Source organism: Seriola aureovittata, chromosome 6 (genome assembly GCF_021018895.1).
Source record: "Seriola aureovittata isolate HTS-2021-v1 ecotype China chromosome 6, ASM2101889v1, whole genome shotgun sequence".
Classification (NCBI taxonomy): Eukaryota; Metazoa; Chordata; class Actinopteri; order Carangiformes; family Carangidae; genus Seriola; species Seriola aureovittata.
Window position 1 is genome coordinate 8,346,938 of NC_079369.1, and position 21,098 is coordinate 8,368,035.

Consider the following 21,098-nt stretch of genomic DNA (forward strand, 5'->3'; position numbering starts at 1 on the left):
ATCAGTGGCTGATGGGAACATGAATATCCTCTACCGGATAAACTACCTGTCTCTTCAGTGTCAATTTCAGGAAGATGGGAAGTCAGGTGGGTGTAACCTCTGTCTCTCAGTGGAGGTTGAGGAGCTGACTTCATTTCCCAGGACTTAGGGTCAGTTGGGAATTTGCCCCATCCTCTGAGTGGAGGCGGAGTTAACCTGTCATTAAGGGAAGAGTGTGAAGCAGAGAAACCAGAATCACAAGCACTGACCGATCGTGGTGGAGCAAAGCATTCTGATTTAACCCTTAACAATTCTTCCTTGTGTGAACAGAGGTCTACCTCTGCTGCATGCAGGTCTCCTAAGTAGCGCATGGCTTTCTTGTTAGCTTCCTTAACTTCCTGGAGGAGAAAAGCATTTTGAGCTCTAAGCGATTTTACCTCCTCCTCTAGGGCTGCTTGGCTCTGAAGTGAAATGCTGGTTTGCCTGTGGAAGTTCAACAGTACACATCTTAACAATGGGCCTTTGGATGCAGTCTGAGCATCACCTTTGTCACTGAGTAGCAAGTCTATTTCTTTACTGCACTCACTGGAATTTAACTTGCTGATAAATTCTAGGTAGCCAGGCTTCAGGCTCTGTGCTAGGGAAGAAATAAACTGCTCTACACAGGAGTTCTCCATTGTTGTGTCTGGGAAAGAGGGAGGTTAAACAAGTTTTTCACAAAACAAGAAGGCAATATAGTTGGCTGCGGTGTTGCGCTGGCAGACACCTTGTAGTGTAGTTTGGTGGTACACTAGCCTAACTAAACAATGCAGTGGCCTACACTATGGGGGGTAGCTTCCTTTGGAGGAGGGGCAGCTACACTAGTGGGCATAAAGATTAAGGACAGTAAAGGCAAGTGCAGGTTTACTGTCTGCTTAAGAAATGTTTCAAAAAGCAATGACTGAGATGCAAGGCAGTAACAGTCCAAAGATTATCTCTTCAAGTTGACTCAGGCTGTAATGCAAGGCAGTAACAGCTAGGTGCAGAACTTGGGTTTCACAGGGCTGGTAGCACGCTGTGGCTCTATCTCAGGCTCTATTTCTTACTCAGGCTGAAATGCTTGGCAGTAACAGCCAGGTATAAGCTCTCTGTGTTACACAGGGCTGTCGGCACACAGTGTTTAATGTTAAAGGGAGCAGCAATTCTGACAGCTTTACTAGATAGCATTGAACACGTGGTATTCAAATGCTGAACTGAGGTTCTTACATTTCCTACAGAATAAACTCAACTGGAATTGTTAGCAACAATAGCAGGCTCTTGATACTAAGGCTTAAGTGTTAGCTATTAATAACTGGAGGACGTCTAATATTACTTCAGGTAAAATTAGTAAACCAATTCTCACCACAGTGCACTTGTTTGTAAGTACACCTGGACGTTTACTCCTGTGGTGGACTAAAAAAAATGTTTTCAACCTTTGCGGTTTTGGCCAAATTATGAATTTAATATTGCACAATTATGAATATTTGCCAACAGTACTCGGCCTCACACGGGGCACCATTATGTTGGGTCTGAGCTCTATTAGTAACTGGAAATCATTAGTACTCGGCCTCACACGGGCGGCACCATTATGTTAACAGTACTCTACCTCATGAGCTGGACACCAAATGTGTTAGATTTCGGTTGTTTATCAATTTATTGGCTATCACAAATTAAGGAAATATTAATATTAAAAATATTAATATTAAATAATATCTTTAAAATGAATTAAAGTTCACGGGGCACCAGCCTAAACTAATAGGCAAAATAGCCAATATGGTTTTAGTCTCAATTTATTACCATTAATCTGGAACTCTGATTAACCATTAGCTTACTAACTATAACCAAATTACCAAATCAATAGTAAGTTACAGTTGAAGGATTGGAATTCTACCGAGTAGAGGTTGGCAATATTCACGCTTATGCAACATTAAACACACCAGTAGTTATACTTAAAAAGGCATTTATTTACAATGGAGCAGAGTAAAGTACAATGTCTAATCTAGCATATACAGGTGTGTGTGGGTGTGTCTGTGTGTGTGTGTGTGTGTGTGTGTGTGTCTGTGGGGACACAGACAAAGGCAAGATGGCCGACTCAAAGTGGTCACTGTGACCACATGACCTGAACAAAGAAGACTACAAAGATGGCGGTAAACAAAGAAACTACTAAAATGGCCGCTGAGACCACCTAGTGTGTGTGAGAGGGGAGGTGTGAGTTTCTTTGTTAGCCTAGCTCATGTAATCTAAAGGTACCAGGTTAGAGGGGGAAGGTTAGCTTCCTGCAGGTTCTAGGACTGAGACGTACTGCTATGTGTGTGAACATACGAGTACTCGATTAACTGTATGACTGACCACAACCTAAGCAAACATTACAACAACAAGACATCAATCAACAAGTACATTAACAAGTTAAGGCTTCTGCTGATTAGCTATGCTGTGCTGTGCTATGCTGTGCTGGGAGAGGTTAGGCCCAGTCCGTTAACGTTACCCGATCCTTGGAACAAGCAAAGAGGTCCTTTCCAGTGGTTTGTAAAATCCAGTGAGTTTGGGGGGTTTCCTGGTGGAATAAAGTCCTGTCTGGCTGTGTTGCTTGCTGGTATCTCCTTTGTTCTCCTCACAGAGTTAGCTGTTCCATGCTAACTCTGCTACGACTCCTGTTGCTTGGAAAATCAGCTGACCTTGTGTTGTAGCCGCTGATTCTGAAGAGGATTTGGTTCACTCACAGTTAATCCGAAGCAGGTCGCTGTTGTGGAGGAGAAGAGTGTTTGCAGGCTGCTGGTTGCAGGCCGGCGAGAGAGCTAGTTTCTCAGGTAGCAGAGCTGACCTGGGCTGGGGCCTTGTTGCCCTTTGAAGAACCGAGAGGAGAGGGCTGGAGCTGCTCTCCAGAGCAAGCCAAGAAGGGAAGAGAGAGAGAAGGGGTCTAGAAGACTGGTTTTGTTTGTGACACCTTAGGGGGTCACATGTCACACGCTGGCCCACACTGGCTGGCCAGTGGGGTCCATGGGGGGGAAGGGTCATCCCCAGGTGTGAACCGTGAGGAACTGTGGGGTGTGAATTCCTTTGTCCAGTGGAGCAAAGAAACATTTGGTCTATTGAATGACTGAGTCCCAACATTAGTATTGCACTTATATAAAATTGGGGATCAAGAGATGGATTAAAAAAAGAACAGCAGCCTCTGCTGAGTTTTACTCTCTAATATGGGTCAAGCTGCAAATACACAGGATGCTACATTTCTCACACTGCAACAGGACAGAGTTTTTAATTAGATCCCGCTGCCTCTTAAATGCCCACTTCCTTCAATCAACACGGCCCGTTTGTAATGCAAGCTTTCTGTTCAAAAGAATTTAAGTTTTTCATCACCTGATGATGCCAGTTTGACAGCATGGGTCAAGTCAGCATGGGCATGGATATACTGGTGCTTCCTCATTGTAGTTAAAATTGGATATTGATCTATTCTTTAATATTCAGTATTAATATTGATCATTGTTTAGGAGTGGTAAACTCGTAATTACTGTAACTCCAATATGACAGTGAATATTTGGACAAATTTAGCTTTTCTAAACTAGGAATCTAGGTAGGTAGGAAACATTTCCAATCTGAGTGGGTGAATCTGGTCTGGACAGACATCCAAACCAGCCACAGATGCAACTCACCAGCAATTTAGTTGCACAGGCGAATGAGCTCAGTCTAATGTGGATCCCCCTCCAAGGGTAGCAAAGTGCAGGAAACTGCAGAAGCCGTGAGTCACAAAGCTCTCAGTGGGCAGATCTGCTCGTAACTATCTGTGAAGCCTTTGATAGCTTGCCGTTCGCTTGTTACGGATGTGATGCATGATTTGGAGGCAGTTCGCCCTCCCCGTTCTCCCTCCTTGATTAAAGAAAAGGCCTCTTGGAAGGTAAGATTGCGGCCCCTCACTGCCACACAGGCACAGACGAATAGGCAGGGTGCACACTGCCTTCGTTAACCTTTTTCACCTCTGCCATCCCTCACCACCACCACTCACCCACTCCCTCAGATTGTCCTCTAGTCTTACCTTTAACCCCATCAAGCTTGTAAATTTGGGGTTTGATCAGCAGAGGGTCTTTGCCCTTTGATTCAGCATCCTGGAGGTCCTTAATGAACTGATTGATGTCCCATTACATACAATCACAGCTTAGCATGTCCAAGGAAGTTTGTGTCCAGTGGTAAAACTACCATGGAGTGCATGCTGACAGGACATGGAAGTACACTAATTACTGTTTGATGGAGAAAGAGATTTCAGTACTGCTCCACTCTTTGACCTGTTACTAATGTAAGTCAAACTGAGATTTTCTCAGAGCTTTGTCGTTGTCATTCACACAACATGTCTCTTTCTACTCACATTGACTGCCCGTTGGTATATTAATTGTAGTTTCACTGACTGTATAAGCAGTGTGTTTGAAGAGTGAAATTTCTCAAACACACACACAACTGCCTCCCCACAAACATGCACAGATGTATCCAGATGTGGATGGTGATTCTGGAGTATTGGGTCAGCCTGTCTGGGGATAAATCAGACAGACTAATCTGTCCTGTGAGGGGATGGAGGGTAATTGGTCACATTTGACCCCCGGCCTTTGCGGACTGTGGGAACGCGGGCTTTATCTACCAGCGGTAATTGGCTAATGAAACACTTCCGCATCTCCTCCACTAGATTGTCATCCAGTGGTTTGTATAGGGTGAGGCATGTGTGTGTAGTTGTGCGGCCTGCACAAGTGGCCAAGAGGCACATGTGTGCGGGCGAGAGTGTGTGTGCGTAGTCCAGAGAAAATGGCAGGATGCGGAACTCCCTGTGGCCATCTCCATGACTTTATCAACAGAATCAGTCTCATGATGCCCGCAGCGTACTGATTCATTGACAGAACACAGATTAATGGTTGTGTGGTTGCCATTACAATTTAAATTTAGGTTTGAAGTAGAAATGGTTAATGTAATTCAAATTAAATCTTTGACCCACGGCAGGGCTTCTTGTGTGGTGCATGCTGATAGTGTAGCCAGGACATGACTGAGTGTGTGCAGCATTTTGGTCATGAATATAAAGGTCTAGTGGTGATGCATTACAGTCAAACCTTACATTTTTTTTTCATTTTGTGTGATCATTTATCTGGTCAAAGTCATGCCCACATCAATCGAAATACAAGAAAAACCAGGGTGGGAAGAGCAAGGTCTGGGGTGGGGGGTGAGTGGTGGTGGGGGGGCAGTAAGAAAAAAAGGCTAAAGTTACGGTGGTGAGACAATGTCTCTGAGGTCCCATCAAGTGAGCCATTCATAGATGCAGGTCTACCAGTTTGTGAAGCCAGGGAGACACTCCGATAGAGTGGGGCCCAGGGTGGCCTTGTCTTTTTGTCCCAAGCTGACCCCTGCTCTGCCGCCTGGCCTCTGCGCCCCTCACCTGGCCTGTCCCAGCGCACTGGTAACAGGATACCTGTAATTTGCTCTAATGGCCTTTGAAAGACCTGGCTGGGCTAATCCCTGGAGTACTTCTCCCAGCAGCACCGTATGAAAGGGTGGGGGTAACAGGGCCGAGTGCGAGCCCTGAAAGAGGACCAGCCTCTGGATTGTGTGTGAGAGAATGTCACCCCTTGCGGCCGGGGCTGGGGCAGAGGGAGTGTGGGAGTCAGCTTTCAGCAGATCACGACCATGTGGCTTGTTCACAGGCTCAAAAAAACTGGGCTTGTAGAGGAGTAGATTGTCTCTGCTTTACACCTCCCTCAGTGGCTCAGTCTGGCAAGCAAGGGGAACAGCCTGAAAACCAGCCTGTGCGAAACTCTGCAAGAGTGCACTTCAAATTGTTTCCAGATTCCTTCTGTAGTTTGTGCAATGGTAGTTCTTCAGGGATGACCTTTTGCCCATTCAATAATAAAAGAGATTGATATCCCTAATCCTGCAGAGCTGCAAGGAGTGTGGAAATAAAGAGAGAATGTTTGACGTTAAGTTAGATGCTTAGAAGATACACGCTCACTAAAGCAAAGCAGTCCATGACTTATTTTACAGCAACAGATTTTCTTAAAATGACTTTAAGAACAAAGCTGTTCATACAAGAATTTCTTGCATGAGGCCTTTTGACAGCTAATAATAATAATAATAATAATAGTAGCAGTAATAATGATAATAACAATAATAACAATAACAACAACAACAATAATAATAATAATAATAAAAATAATCAACATGACTGAACTTAAGACCCTGGCCATTGAATACAGAGTGAGATTAAAAAGACCAGAGAAAAACAATCTTATCAGTCTCATCTTCACTCTCATCCCTCCAGAGATTTTAATGGAATGTGGGAACAGCATGTGATATGTGGGCAGGGACGAGCAGCCCTCTTTTCTCTCCTTTCTTCCTGTCCTTTCTATCCATCGTCCTTGTTTTTTTGACGGGTTGGCCGCCTGCAAGGGAATGTACCCGCAAAAATCCCGCAGTCTCTCTGTGTCCTACTTTCTTCAGGTATAGAGGACACTGTATACAGTCAGATTCAAATGACAGCTCACAGAGCGATTTATAAAGTGACAGCATGTTTAGGTCTGGGAAGGTTCAAGTGCACAAGCATGCAAAAATAATCCTGTTTCTTATTTCCTTTGCTGTTGAATTAAAGTTAAATTATGTACTTTTTTTTGTTTGATCAAAGCAGCATGAGGTGAGTTGCAGGATTCCTAACTGTCCAGGAATTCAGAGCTAAATTAGGCAAGAGAAACACTGTTCAGACTTCCAGGCGGTCTGAGCTCATTTGAGGAACAGAATCAGGTCTCGGGGCCAAGTTACTTGGCATGTTGGCTTCGATGTGTTGCTTTGACGAGCATGTGGTGGACAATCAGACTGAGGTTGGTCAGTTCATTACTAAGTACCTTGGAGATTTTTTTTTTCTTTTTTAGCTTTCTACCTTATTTTATTTTATTTTATTTTATTTTATCTTTTTTTTTTTTTTTTTGCTTCTATTGCAAAAGTAGAACAAAGTGACAAAACATGAGATTTGTAACAGCAGGCTGTGCATTTTGTGTGTGTGTGTCTCAACTTTTGTGTGTGTGATCGGTCCAGCTCGGCTCAGCTCGGCTGGGTTCAGCTGCAGACATATCTCATAGCTTCTGGTAAGGGATGAATAAATCATCCCAGGCTTGTGAAAGTTAATAGGTATGATGCATGTCCGGAGACCTGGTGCAGACAGGCCGGTAGGGAGGGAGTGGAGGGGTGACCCAGGCAGGGACCCAGACTGAGACAGAGAGACCAGAGAGGTATGGCGGAGGAGAAAATGGGCGGTGAAAGCAGGATACTAGATGGAAGACAGGCGGAGAGAAAGACAGTTACATTTTGTAGGAATGGAGGGAAGTGCTGCCGCAAGACCGAAGGCTGCTGTGCTCTGTAACACAGAGCCACACACACACACACAAACACACATATATATATATATATATGTATAAACAAAAATACAAATCCTCTCCTGGAACAGTAGTGCAGTCAGAGACGCAGTCACAGCCCCTGTTAAAGAGACTGTAAATTTTTGTTGCTGTCCAGAACAGGTCGGTCCATTAAACCAATGAGGGCATTGCATCATATGTATTTTGAGCCTGGTCACACTTATTCAAACAAAAATAAATGTCATCATTTCATCAGTATGTGTATGAAACATTGTGGACAGTGACTTAACCAGGGTGTTTTTACATAAATAAAGGGGAAACCCTGAGTAAACCTTCCATCCTCAACTCTAACCAAAATAATAAAGCCTAACCTTTGTGGGAGTAAACCTAAGAATGAAGAGCATAAAACAGCTTCCCCTGACGTTGACCAAAATGTTTCAGGTTGATCTTGAACCTCCTAAGAGCTTTATAAAAACCTAAGTAGGTTTCATTGTTGTTGGAAAGATTTTTTTTTGCCAAACTTTTATAAAGAAATAAGACCATCCGTTTCCTAGGTTCTGGTTGACAGAAAACCTAAATTGAACTGACCTTGGCATAACAGCTCTAGAAAATACATGTATACCTGGCATGTGAGAAGAACATAAAAAATATGTAACTGCTTATATAAACTGACTTATCCTTGCAATGCCCAAAAAGTAATTCAGTCAAAGAAGACCTAAATTATAATGTCACTTAAGACACAGGGCAGAAAATCGTTGTGGCACTCCAATCAGTCATGTCAAAACAGGTATTTTTGCCTTTAAAAGCAGATGTAAAACACCTGCTCTGACATCGCTCACTAGGGCGTGGCCAGCAGTGCTGAACGCTCACAAGTTCCTGCCTGAGCGCTGCCACACGACTTCCTGCAGCATTTGACCAAGTGTTCATTAATTAGTGTTCTTTGGTCTTAGCACATCACTGCTGTATTTAATTTAAACTAACCCATGAGCTACTCAGTGATCAAACAATTACCAGCTATGACTCCTTTTTTTTATTGGATTACCTGTTAATGAAATTTAGGTTTAGTTTTCAGTGATAATAAGGAATCAATAAGCACTTTCATCCCTCTTACACTAACTGAGTATTTATTTAGATTTAGTGGTCATTGTTTAAATCTCTATGAGGTTGTCATTTAGTAGCAAAAAATAGAAGTTTACAGTAAAACCTCAAGTGAATTTTATTTAGGTGCAGTGGAAATATCATCACCTTTTAAGTTGATGTGGAGAACTCGTTAGCAAAAAGTTGCTTTTTTACACATTCAGCAACTTTAGCATTCACTTGGAGTCGTATTTCCGCTCACTTGTAAGTCCAATGTTCACTGCCTGTTTTGGTGTCTGCCAACTACTTAGAGGAATATCTGGCTCTTCAGCTGCTAAATCCTCCACTATGTTCGCCAGCTAGTCACTAACTATGTCTGTTTGCCGTATGGTGCTGATCAGATGGTGTACAGTGGGCTTTTAGAGCTTTTCCAATGAAAGCAGCTGCCTGCTGGGACCAAAAATGATGCTGTGAGAGCCCTGAGAGTGAACCAAGAAGGTTGCGAGCTGGACAGCTAAACAATGAGCTGAAACTTGCTAGAAAGCTCTGTGAAGCTGAGGGGAGCTGGAGATTCAGGTGATTATTATCTGTAGGTTATCTGTAGTGACCCCTTTCACATTCTCATATCTCTTTACGTTGCCATTTGACACATTATTATTGAAAAAAACAAACATTTATAGTCCTTTAAATTACCATATGTGATAGAAGAGATTTCTGTCTCATTTGCATTACAAATGTGTATTACACTAATTCAGAGATGTCTGTTACAATGACATGATCCTGGTGAGGCCCCAGCTTAAGCAAATGTCAGAGGCTGGTGGCTGTGTGTGGCTGCAGGAGAAGAAATGCAATCTGGCGCACTCAATAGAGGAGGCGTTTACACAGGTGTAAGAATGAGCATGATTTTATGCGACTGGAAAAGAAAAGAGGAAAATACAGTATAGTGAAGGGCTCAGTGCACTTGGTGGATATGTCCCATGTATCAAATGTTTGGTTGATAAAGTGCACTTTATCAGAAGAAAGTCAGATGGTCGACCACAGCCGCCATGGTTCATCAGGTGGCCATGTTTTGTGTATGTGTTGTGCATTTGTGTTCTGTGATTCCACTCTATATCCTCTGGTTTCAGTCAACAGAGTCTGTGTTGTTCCTGCCTGTGCCTCCCTGAACTGACCCTGTACTCTGTTCAGGTCATTAGAAAGACATGTAGCCAAAGACTGAAGATTAGCATTGAATCATGTAAAAATACTGTTCATAATTTACCTTCTCCCAGTTAAAAATGCAAACAATTTAAGTCCAGCACACTGTGTTCTCTGAAAATGATCTATTTCCTTCTCAGCAGCACTGTCATTTTTCCACAGCAAATTGAAGATCAGCTTTCATATTAGCTACTCATTGCAATGAGATCATCACTGACCCAGTATCATATGCTGCAAAGTAGAAATATCAGACTTCTGGTATATGAGCCTCCTGACAAAAACATTCATTCATCTGTCAGCTACGAATCAATATGAAGTTTTTAGAAGATAGAGGAATGTAACACAGGCATGAAGTTTGTTCAAATTGGATTAATTGCATGTAGTGAGTTATGAGTTATCTTGAGTTATCTTGATAATGATAATATCACCAAATCAGTCCCAGTTTAAACTTGTGTGGAATATACTGTATATTTCAAGGATCACACTTTTGAAAGAGAGGTTGGAGCATTTTATTCTCCCTGTGTGCCCTCAGAGCTGTTGAAACAGAAGCAGGGATTCTTGCTGACACACATTTTGCCTTGGATTTGATCAGTCATCACAGTTTTGTTGTCAGGCCATAAACAATGGCCTCTGCCCCAAATCAATGTCATGATTACCCTTTATAGGCTATTAAATGAAAGGACAGTGTGCAAACATTGCTTAAATTTCTTTGGCTGCCTTTCAGACTGCAGGTTAAACTGATCTCTCTTTTTAAAGACACAAGCATATTTAGAATAATCACAAGAAAACTGGTATGCTTCAAACTGACTAGGTAGAACAACATGTAGTTGGCCTATGTCTAAATCCAAAAATCTTTGTGCCTCCTGCTACACTCAAAGGTGGGGTTAAAACACTACAACCATAGCTTTCTCCTGACTGCCAACCCGACTCTTTCTCCCAGAGTTTCCTTTGCATGTCTTTGTCGTCTCAAATAGGGATAGGGATATGGGTGCACACTTTTGGCCAGTCTTTCCTCAAAGAAATTCATGGTGTTACACTCAGTTCTACAGATGAAGAGTGACTGAAGTAACTGTTTCAATAATTAACCAAGAGAGTTGAGAAGTTCAAATCTTGCCTACTTTCACACCTCTGCACACCTGGCCATTTGTCACCATGTCCTCCAGCCCATTGTTTGTCCCTGCCCCCTGATACAACCCATAGGAGCGTCTCCTGAAGTAGTGCCACTAGGGCGGTGGCATCCCGGACATTCATCGTCATGGTTACAATAATAAACACGTGGTTTGGTTTAGCTTATGGAACGGTCACGGCTTGGTTAGGCTTAAGCACGAAAACGACTTGGGTAGGTTTAGGAAAAGATCGTGGTTTTGGGTTAAAATAATTACTTCCTTAAGGTTGGAGGATGATGATGATGATGATGACTAGGCTGTTGATTTCGAAACAGGAAAAACTTTCTTCTGTGAGAAAGTCCTGTGTTTTGTCAATGCATCCATCGACTCCAATGTCCTCTTAACCTTGTCACTCTTTCTTTATACTCTGTCACCTGACGCCCTCTTTTGCTCCTGCTATAATTACTACGACCACTAGAGGCGGCCTAATAATAAAACTTAATAATGGGCTGTAAAATTCTGCTTGCACAGACGACTGGGCTCATTTTTAACAGTCACCCCGTTTCTGCAGAAAATATTGTGATTGTTGGAGATTTCAAACGCTGTAAGATGACTCAACAAGCACTTTTCCTGAAGCATACTCAGGCCTTTAGCAAAGACCAGGACGGCAAGATGGAGGACATGCGTGATGAAGGAGTTTACTAAACAGACAGTGATGTGCTCGACCTCAAAAACTCTGCATCAGTGCAAGCAACGCTCAAAGCTTAGCTAACTGTAAGCTGTATTTGAAAGCATTTCAAATGAATGCCAGGTTTGCTTCCAGTGGATATCAGTGCGCAATGGACACACCTGGAAGGCATTAGTGAGAATGGCCTCCATTTTATTTATTTGTTGCGGAGTTATATTATTTTCTAGCAAAAAAGAAGAAGAGAAAAACATTGAAGATTTTGCAGTGGTGTTCATGAACATTGTTCCTTATATTTAGGTGAAAATGTAAATTGTGTGCAGGTTACCGATTCCCCTCTGGAATTAACTGAACAAAACCAATCCACTCAAAAAGTCCATACTAATCATTGGTTGGTATTTTACTGTACATTCAAGGGTTAACATGCAAGTTTCCATATCACACCACCTGTGAAGGCCTCCACTAGAGCGCCTGTTCTCATGGTAATCTCTCAAGGTGTTTAAAGCAATAGTGAGTGATGCAGCCTTTGTCTGTGCTGATACACACAGGCGGCTGCTTCGCCCAGTACCAGACCCTTCGAGGGGGTCATGGCAGATCAAAGGTGCTGGTCACAGCCATTAGGCCCGGCAGCCCAGACCCGACATGAAAAGCTTGTGTTTTGAAAAGGAGGGCAGAAGGAAAAAAACAACAGGGCCCTCTTCATTTAAAAAGCAAGCAAACTGTGAAATAATTGAAAAGGTATGTCAATCAAGAGCAGGAGCACAGCGGGAACTCCGAGATTCCCAGGCTCTGCTCTGGTCGAGCACTGAGCCATGGAGGGCTGCTCAAGGGGGCAACCCAAGAAATTAAAGACCTGGGAAAAGGAACAAAAAGAAGACAGGAGGAAAGGAGCAGAAAAATCTCTTTTTCTCACTCTCTTTGCTCAGTCTTTCACTCTTTTCTGCTTTAAATTTGTGATGGAAGGAACCATTTTGCCACACTTTGTAGAGCCCTATTGAAAATGCCTGGTCATTAATAAGATCTTGGCTAGCTCTTCACCTCTCAGGTGAGTAACAAAGACTTATTAGGAGGGGGGAAGGAGCCATTGGAAGCGCCTGCCCCCACCACCCAAACCCCCATCTTATAACCAGCACCTTCACCCTGTACTCGCTCCCTCCTCCTCCCCCATACCATGAGTCTGACAAAAGGGAACCCCGTGAGAGTGTCTCTCTCTTTCCTTTCTGCCTTTTTTTTCCAAGGTCAGAAAAGGCTTGAATGATCTGACGATGGGCTAACGTCCAAAAAATGGGGGACGGAAAGAAAAGAAAGAGTAAAAAAAAAGACTGGGTAAAAGACTTTTTCTATGCTTTTAAAAATCCCATAGAGGAGAAATAAATGGCAAGTCCACAGTTGACTAGACATGTATAATGCAGGATTTGCTTGTAATGGCAGCTTGAGCTTATTGACAGTCCCAGCCAAAACATGTCAAAGGTTAAGAGATCTTGCCAATTGCAAGTGGGAAGCCAAAAGTAGCCAACCTTTTTCATGAGCTCAATAGGGCCATCAGTTGATACTTGCTCAGCAGAACACGGAGAAGAAGTGACCTTCAGTTTCCAATGCAACTAGGGAACAAAGAGTTAATTTGTCTCCATTGTTTCTCGCTGTTCTGTCTTATCGTGATATTGTTGAAAAGATTTGAAACATTTCTTGAATGAAAATTATTCAAAATTGTTTAGTTCCCACTTTCATTTTCTCTAAATATAGTCAGCAATCACTCTAAAATAAGTGTCATAAAGTAATCATAAATAATGATTTTATCAAGGCAAATTACATATTCCTGCTTGTCTGTATAGATCCGTTCCTTAACAACTTACTATAGACCATATGTCATTAAACTGGAGTCAGTAAAAGGAGGAATACTTCCAGATTGCACTTATACTATTATAAAATATTTTTAAATGATGCATATTCAAAGGCTATTTGTCCATGTAACCCAAAATTAAGTTGGTTTTAAAGGGGAAAGCAAATCCCTAGGCATCTTTTAATGCTGTAACAAATCCAGTTAAAAATGTGTAGGCTACTCCTATTAAACAATATCAATATAGAGCACATTTATTCAAGTCTGCAGGCTAAACTCAACCTTAAGCCTTCTTTCTAGTAAAGTGACCTTTGGATTTCAGCAGTTAGGAAAACCCTCTAATAGCTTGAAATACCTCACTCTGATTTCTCAGGCTTTGAACACAATGGAGTGACTTTTCAAAGGGTGGACTGTGAGTTATATGGATCTAACTGGTCTTTATAGATGTGTGGTCAAGCGTCGAGAGCCCAAGTGATTCCTCCAGACAATGTGAAATCCCCATTTTATGTCCTCAGATCTTTTGTGTCTGCTGGCTGCTACACCGCCACGTATGAATGAAGAGACATGTAGGGTACCTTAGTCTTATGAGTCTTGAAGAGAGAAAGGACAATATTTAATGTGCCATAAGGAAGACATGGGGAGTTTTGTTGAAGTGTTTCACAAAATGATTGCTAACAAAAGCCTGAAAAACATATCACTAGCCAGTAGAAGCCTTTAATTCCTACACCAAAATGTTGTTTAAATAAAGCCTGCATTAACAACTCTAACATTTTGATTAATCTCAGTCTATTTTCTAGTTCGAAGGATTTCAAATTTTTACCTTTAAAACCTGAGACGTTACTGTTCATGGCCAACTTGCAATGTCTCAGATGTGACAAACATGCTTCCAACACACCTACTGTGCCTGGAACTCAAACCAGCAAATAATGGCAATTACTGCTGGCACCACTTTCAGGCACCAGCGGTTTTCATTGGCCTGGACTAATCCCCCATAAATCCTTGCAGCGCTCCAATCACTAGCCGGGCCTCAGCTAATTGCTTATGAGTCCCTTGCACGCTCCAGGTGCCACCATAGCACACCCGGTGTTTGTAAACACAGCTCGTAAAGAGGAGGCTGCCATCAAAGTGTTAATGTTTCCTCAGAGGATCAGAGGTAACGTAGAAATGATGGGGGTGCAGCTGCGCTGATACCTAGACGGACTCAACTGAGGCATTCCCTCCTTCCCTGCAGCTGCGGCGGGTGGAGAGAGGGCTTCATTTACACGGTCCTGTCGGAGAAGAAAGACACTCAACAGGAGTTTGTGTTTGTTTACCTTCCCTGTCTTTTTTTCCCTCCTTTTTACTCTTTGTAGTTCTTTGCTTCCGTGCCTAAAGTAGATGACCTCACTTGGTAAGCACGACTAGTGATGTTCAGAGCTGAGGAAAAAAAAAAAAAAAGTTGAGATAGTTGTGAGTTGTGTGGGAGATGGGAGCAGCAGATGTGTGTTTGAGACCAGCAACAGTAGACTGATGGTATTAGCAGCCATCCTGTAGAGAGGAGCAGTTAGTAGCATCTTTAGCGCCACATTAGAGAATGTATTATGTTGGTGTCATCTGCATGATATTAGACACAGATGATAAAGTTAAAGGATAGCATGTTAAAGGACAGGTTTTTTATTCAATGTAAGTGATGGGGGACAAAATCCACAGCACTTGTTCAGTAGAAATTGAAATTCTAAAGTTCAGCTGAAACTAATTTAAACCTTTACCAGTCAAAGTTTCCCTCCTTCCCTTCCTTGCCCTCCACTGCACATCAACAAGGAAACACTCTCTGTGGGCTTTGTCCCTCATCGCTTAAAACTGAATTACATCCTAAAGAGATCTCTTTCTCGCCAGGATGGACAGGAGGAACAACTGCAGTGAACGATTGCTAGTGCTAGCCGTGCTAATTATGATAGGAACAAAGGAAGAAACCAGGTGACATTACAGAGTGATGAAGTTCATGTAGGTGAGGAGGTTTGGGTGGTTGGATCAGTCAAACATTTGACTTTAACACAGGAAGCCAACAGTCTGAGTTTTTTGTTTTGTTTTGTTTTTTTACCATGATTCCCTAACCATCAGCATGTGTTTGTTGCTGTTAACATGACGACAAAGGTCCCATATTCATAATGAAACAGGCGACTTATTGTAATCCAAACTGTGATCTTTCCCTAAACCTAACCACCTTGTTTTTGTGCCTGGACCGTTGTCACATTATTGCTCAACAGTGAGTGGTTAGTTTGTAATGGGTTTGGAGGGCACAGACAAATGATGTCATCCTGCCAATAGGGGAGGAAGATCAAAAAATGCTTCTGTGTGTCATTCTAGAGGCTGTGGGCGAACAGTGTATTTTGTCCGTTAATTTGAAAGATGTGTTTTGTATTAAAACTTGAAAAAATGTGAACATATCCTGGTCTAAAACAAAAATATAACAAGTTATTCCACCGTCTCTCCAAACAAAATTTGGATTTGCACAAATAAATAGGTATAAAAACTGCGGTGCAGGGGGAGTAGCACCTGCAAAACTCCTGGTGTGCCTGTTTATTTTTCATTCCTGGATGGGTTTAATAAGCGGGACTATTCAGGAACTCAGTCACTACCCCATACAAGATCTGTGGTTGTACAGAAGCAGCAGGGGGTAAGTCAGTTGGGTACTGCTTTTATGACTCCTTCATTTCCTACCAGCTTTGGGTCAATCTGTCCTTCAGCACCTTGATCTGGTGCTGTGTTTACAGCCTCTGCCCAAATGCAACAATCCTTTTTCACAAATATCCAGCAATGCCTAACCTTTAAGCAACAGGATTACATGTTTTCTCTGCACTGACTTGGTTTTCAGGGGTGTAAAAAGAAGATTTCGTGCTCTGATTAGATAGCAGGCCACATCAGGGTGCTTTTGAAGGTGTAAGTGGGCAAATCAAGCCAGAAAAAAACTGCATAAAGAGAGCTTCATCTCCAGCAATTAGTTTCTATTCAAGACCCTGCGGTAAGCCTCCAGGTCATCTCCAAAACATCTCACTGTCGTAGCCATGACAATGGGTGTGTGCCTTTATTTTTGTATGCAGACAAAAACCAGAACAAGAGAGAGCCACATGGGACTTGTTTGCAATCAGTGCCCAGAGGAAACAATTAGCCCACCAGCTTGCCAGCTTTTTCATGGGGTGAAGTGAGTTAGAGAGGCTGCTTAAGTGGCCAGCAGACATGGGTTTTGTGTCCCTCAGTAAACAACACTGGGTATCATCACGATAGAGTGTCACATCTGGAGTCATCAGGCTTTTATGGAAGCACGTGGCAAGGCAGACTGACACAGTGTGTGTCTGCTATAGAAGTGTGTGTTACAAATGTGATGTAGTTCAGGACATGGTCTGAGATTGTGGTGCATTTGCAAAGTTGTTCAATGAAATGAAACTATGGGAAATAATATGATGTGGACAAAAATTTTACCTGTCAAAGTGCTCTGAGCGTGATTGGTGTCCTCACAAAGACAGCTCTCTCAGGACATTGTCCATGTCCTGTGTGTATGAGTGTTTTTTTCTCTTGTCTTGGGGTCTCTTTCCCCAGAGCATATGGCTGTCTGGTATTCTAATCACTAATGATAGAGCGGCTTTTGATGGGGAAACTCCCAAAGCTTGATGTTTCTAACCCAGACTCTTGTTCCCTCTTTTATTTTCCAGGCCTGATGGAAATCCGATCTGTCAGTGTGGGAGTTGTTGCCATCAAATCTGTCAGCACCGGGCTGTACTTAGCCATGTCCAAGAAAGGCACGCTCTTTGGATCGGTGCGTATGCAACCTGGCAACATTGTTTCTGGAGGTCAAGATGGGATGGCTGGGAAGGGGAGGAGGGTGATGGAGGTATATATGTATAGGGGTCCCGAATGACTGCCTACCCAAACATGTTTGATTCTGCTGAAGTGAAGAGAAATCTCAAGAATCTTCTGCTGGAAAGTCCAGAGAAAGGTCAGAGTTACTATCAATCACTGCTGTACACCTGGGCCGTGCCTGATGATACCTGCAGCTTGAGTTGGCTTGTTCCACTGTCAAAATAGATATAGCAGAGAAAAGAAACTCAACCAACAATGACAAAGAGCCAGCTGGTCTCTTTTAACAGTCTTTGCGTGCCATCCGCCAATTGTTGCTTTGCACAGCAAGCTTTCAAAAGTAATCACCCCTCTTTGTTAAAATCACACACCACACATCAGACCTGAGGTGTGTGGTGTCTAGCTCGTGTATTTACATCTTTGAAAAAGGAGAAATCAGGGACAAGCAATCAGTCAGCTAGCAGTGATAAGAGCTTGTGCCTCCAACAAGCCAACTTAGAAAACAGGACAGAAATAGACCTGAAGACACAGGGCGTTCACTAAACTCTGAATCCTCCCATAACAACAAAAGGCAGGTGAATCACGCCAGGCTCATACTATCCTGATACAATCACAGAGAGGACCTCATTATGGCAGCACGATAACCATCTGGAAAAGGGAATGCAGCAGAACCACTTGTGGTTATAGTCTGGTTAATTTGAGAACCTTAAAGGGTCAGTTCACCAAATCATACACACTGATGCCCAAAAAACATATTTTCTCACTGACATTTATTTGCCAAGGTTTTAGGATATCAGCTCTAAGATTTCTTCTGCAAACCCAATACAATGTAGGTGGACAGAAATAAAAATGTCCTTCCAATAACAACGTCCCAGTTACTCAGGATATTTCACAGACCTCACTGTCATCAGTTTTGGTCAGTGATCAGCTTTCAGAGATCGCTCCCAATAAAAACTCAACTGTGAGGTCTGTGGATTATCCTGAGTAACCAGAACATTTTTGCTGGAAAGGCACATCGCTATTGGGGTCAGTTGAAGTTTTTCAATGCTTTGAGCAGCACAAACAAAATTTTATTTACCTACACCATGTTAGGTAGATGAAGAAGAAGTTTCAGAGACAGATGTCTCCAAACGTCACATCCATCCGCATGGTTAAACACCACTAGGGTGAGGGAGAAGTGAAAAAGTGTTTTTTGTGATTTTGGAGAACCAACCCTTCAATTCTAAACACGTCTATTGTGGTCTTAGACAAACCCAAGCTAAATTCTTTGTAATGGAAAACTCACCCTATCTGCTACAAACACCTTGAAAGTCATTTACTGCAACAACAGACATTAACCTTTGTGCACTTCTTGGAAGTTGGCTGAGTACAGCACATTAGCCCATAACTACACTCATCTGCTATAACTCCCTTAACCTCCCATGTCCTCCTCCCTCTGATCACAGGTGAAATACAACCCGAGCTGCAAGTTCAAGGAGCGCATTGAGGAGAACGGCTACAACACGTACGCCTCCCTCCGTTGGAAGCATGGCGGCAGGCAGATGTTTGTTTCACTGAATGGGCGGGGGAAGCCACGGCGAGGTCACAAGGCTCGGCGAAGACACCCATCTACTCATTTCCTGCCTATGCTCCCATCCTAGCTGCCTGAGTCTGAACTCTGATCGGCAACTGGCTGGCTCGCCCGTCTCCTCACACTAGTGTTGATCTAGCTGTGACGGTGTTTTTATATTCCATCCTCCTGTCACATAAATGTACATTTGTTGAGGTCTGTAACATTTGTAGAGTTAGTATAATATGTACTCTTAAGTTATTTTCTCCATTTTCTAATGGTGTTCAGTAATACAGTCCAATACAGTAGAATTATACTATCCTCGGGCATCTGTCTGGCTACAGTATACATCTGTGTGTCTGAAGTGCATGTAAAGTGGTGTTTGGGTGACTTTAAGAGACTTTAAGAGGACTGAAAAGGGACAGCAAGGCTGGGAAACAAAATGTGGCTCACTGGTTTGTTTTTTTTTTACCATATTTCAGATGTTCAGCTGAATAAGATGGGAAGCAGCTGGTATGGTATCAATCTGAAATGACAAGTATCATTAAAACAAAAAGGCAACTTTAACAAAGCCACAAATCAGGGCCATAGCTACCAGTGAGGACACTGAGGTCATATCCTTGGTATTTTGGGGGGCTAAAGCAATGAAGGGGTGTTTGTGCCTATAGTGGGTAGTTCATGAGCCGATTCCAGTATTTTTAGACTTAATATTGTATATCTGGCCTCGCAAAAAAGCACATGTGAATTTATCATACCATGTTAAACACATTTGTCATCCGGAGCACATGTAAAGCACAGTTTAAAAAATTCCCATATTGATTGATCTTCAGGTATGTGAAACATTTAACATTACATGTGCAATTCACATACTAGCACGTGGTTTATCACATGTACAAAAGCATTTCACTGAATTCACATGTAGGCATAATGTGATTTTTGGACATTTTACATGTGAAATGTGAATTTCACATTTGATATTTTTGTATGGCAAAATTAGCTTGGACTCATGACCTCAGTATTTCTAAAAACCTGGCTATGGCCCTGCTATAAATCAAACATGGTCTCTATTGTTTGGGATATACTGACGCTACTGGATAAAATGGGATGAAAATCTCCTCTGACTCAATCGGTACGTTTACATGCATAAAATATTCCTGTCTTTGTCCTTATTCCAAAAAAGACAATTTTCCTATAAGCTGTTTACATGGCTCATGAAAATAAATATTCCACTAATATTCCTGTTTACACACAGCTGTGCATATTTCATTGCATTATTCCGGCATTTCCAAAAACCTGTTGATACCCAGGTCCTACAAAATGTTTAAAATTAAGTGCGTTTCTTCATCCATCCAGAAATGTGGGCTTTTATTTTGGGCTTGCATCTCTACCCCGGCCTGGCAATTTGTTGTCTAGTTGGTTTGTGTACAATGCACACAGCTGACTACAAACAGACAAGAGGCAGTGTGTCGCAAACTGCTATAAAAACCCCAACGCATATTCAAAATGTACTGTATACATGTCCAAACAGTGCTCAAACCTGAACAAAATCGGAATATCTCACAAGTGCGAATTCAGTATAAGGCCTAATTTGGAATATCCAAACAGAATATCCTGTTTACATGACCTGTATCTAATTCCAAAAGTTGTCCCATTCAGAATAATACTAGTTTGCATGTAAACGTACTGATTGATACATTGATAAATTTACTGTTCTGTTTGTATATGTCTTTATATACATGTATGACAAGAACACAACAGAAACTAAGCTAACTACTGGGATAACATGCTGGATTTCCTGAGATGACTTTTGTATATTTGTGTGTGCTTCTCTCAGACTGACTCTCCCATCCAACAACCCACAGCTAATAGGTTAGAAATCTGTATCTCTGATTCTTGAGCCTTAGCTCAGTCGTGAAATAATTAATATAAGTTTTGAGTCATTTAATGCATTATAATGGCTGTAGATATACCAGACATCACATAGCAGCAGCTTCATTAATTTTGTACACAGTAGTAAATGGTTATTACGTACGTGCCTCTCTGTCAATTCTTGCTAACATTTTCTCGACAACAAAGCTGTTGCTAATAGAACATTTAATATATTTAAAACATTTTGTACTCTTTAACTGTTTGAGGTTGGTGTTTAATGTTATTGTTGACTTTTGTGTTGGATTGTAGTCCTACTGTTAAAAAAATAAGGGAAAAAGTAATTGTATTCAAGTCCATATTCAACTCATTTTGTATGGTATTACTACTGGATATTGGTACATTTGTGATCCATTTATCATAAACTGTTTTCCGGTTATAGGCCAGTAATAGTAGGTTGTATATAAGGCCAGTTTCTCTGAACAAAAACAGTCTTTAGATTCATTTTGGAAAAGTAAAATCATTTGAGTGCCTTGGTCCATGCTGAGTTTGGTAAACTTCAATAAAAAATGTGGATAAA

At 42.0% G+C, this 21,098-nt stretch overlaps 1 protein-coding gene across 1 annotated transcript in view; it reads left to right on the top strand.

Moving 5' to 3' along the window:
- fgf22 (fibroblast growth factor 22) overlaps positions 1–21,098 on the top strand; it is a 34,999-nt gene extending 13,901 nt beyond the window's left edge. The window contains exons 2-3 of the mRNA XM_056377663.1: positions 16,959–17,062; positions 18,549–21,098. Coding sequence (XP_056233638.1) covers positions 16,959–17,062; positions 18,549–18,743 — 299 coding nt within the window. The 3' untranslated portion in view covers positions 18,744–21,098. The remainder of the gene's footprint in view (positions 1–16,958; positions 17,063–18,548) is intronic.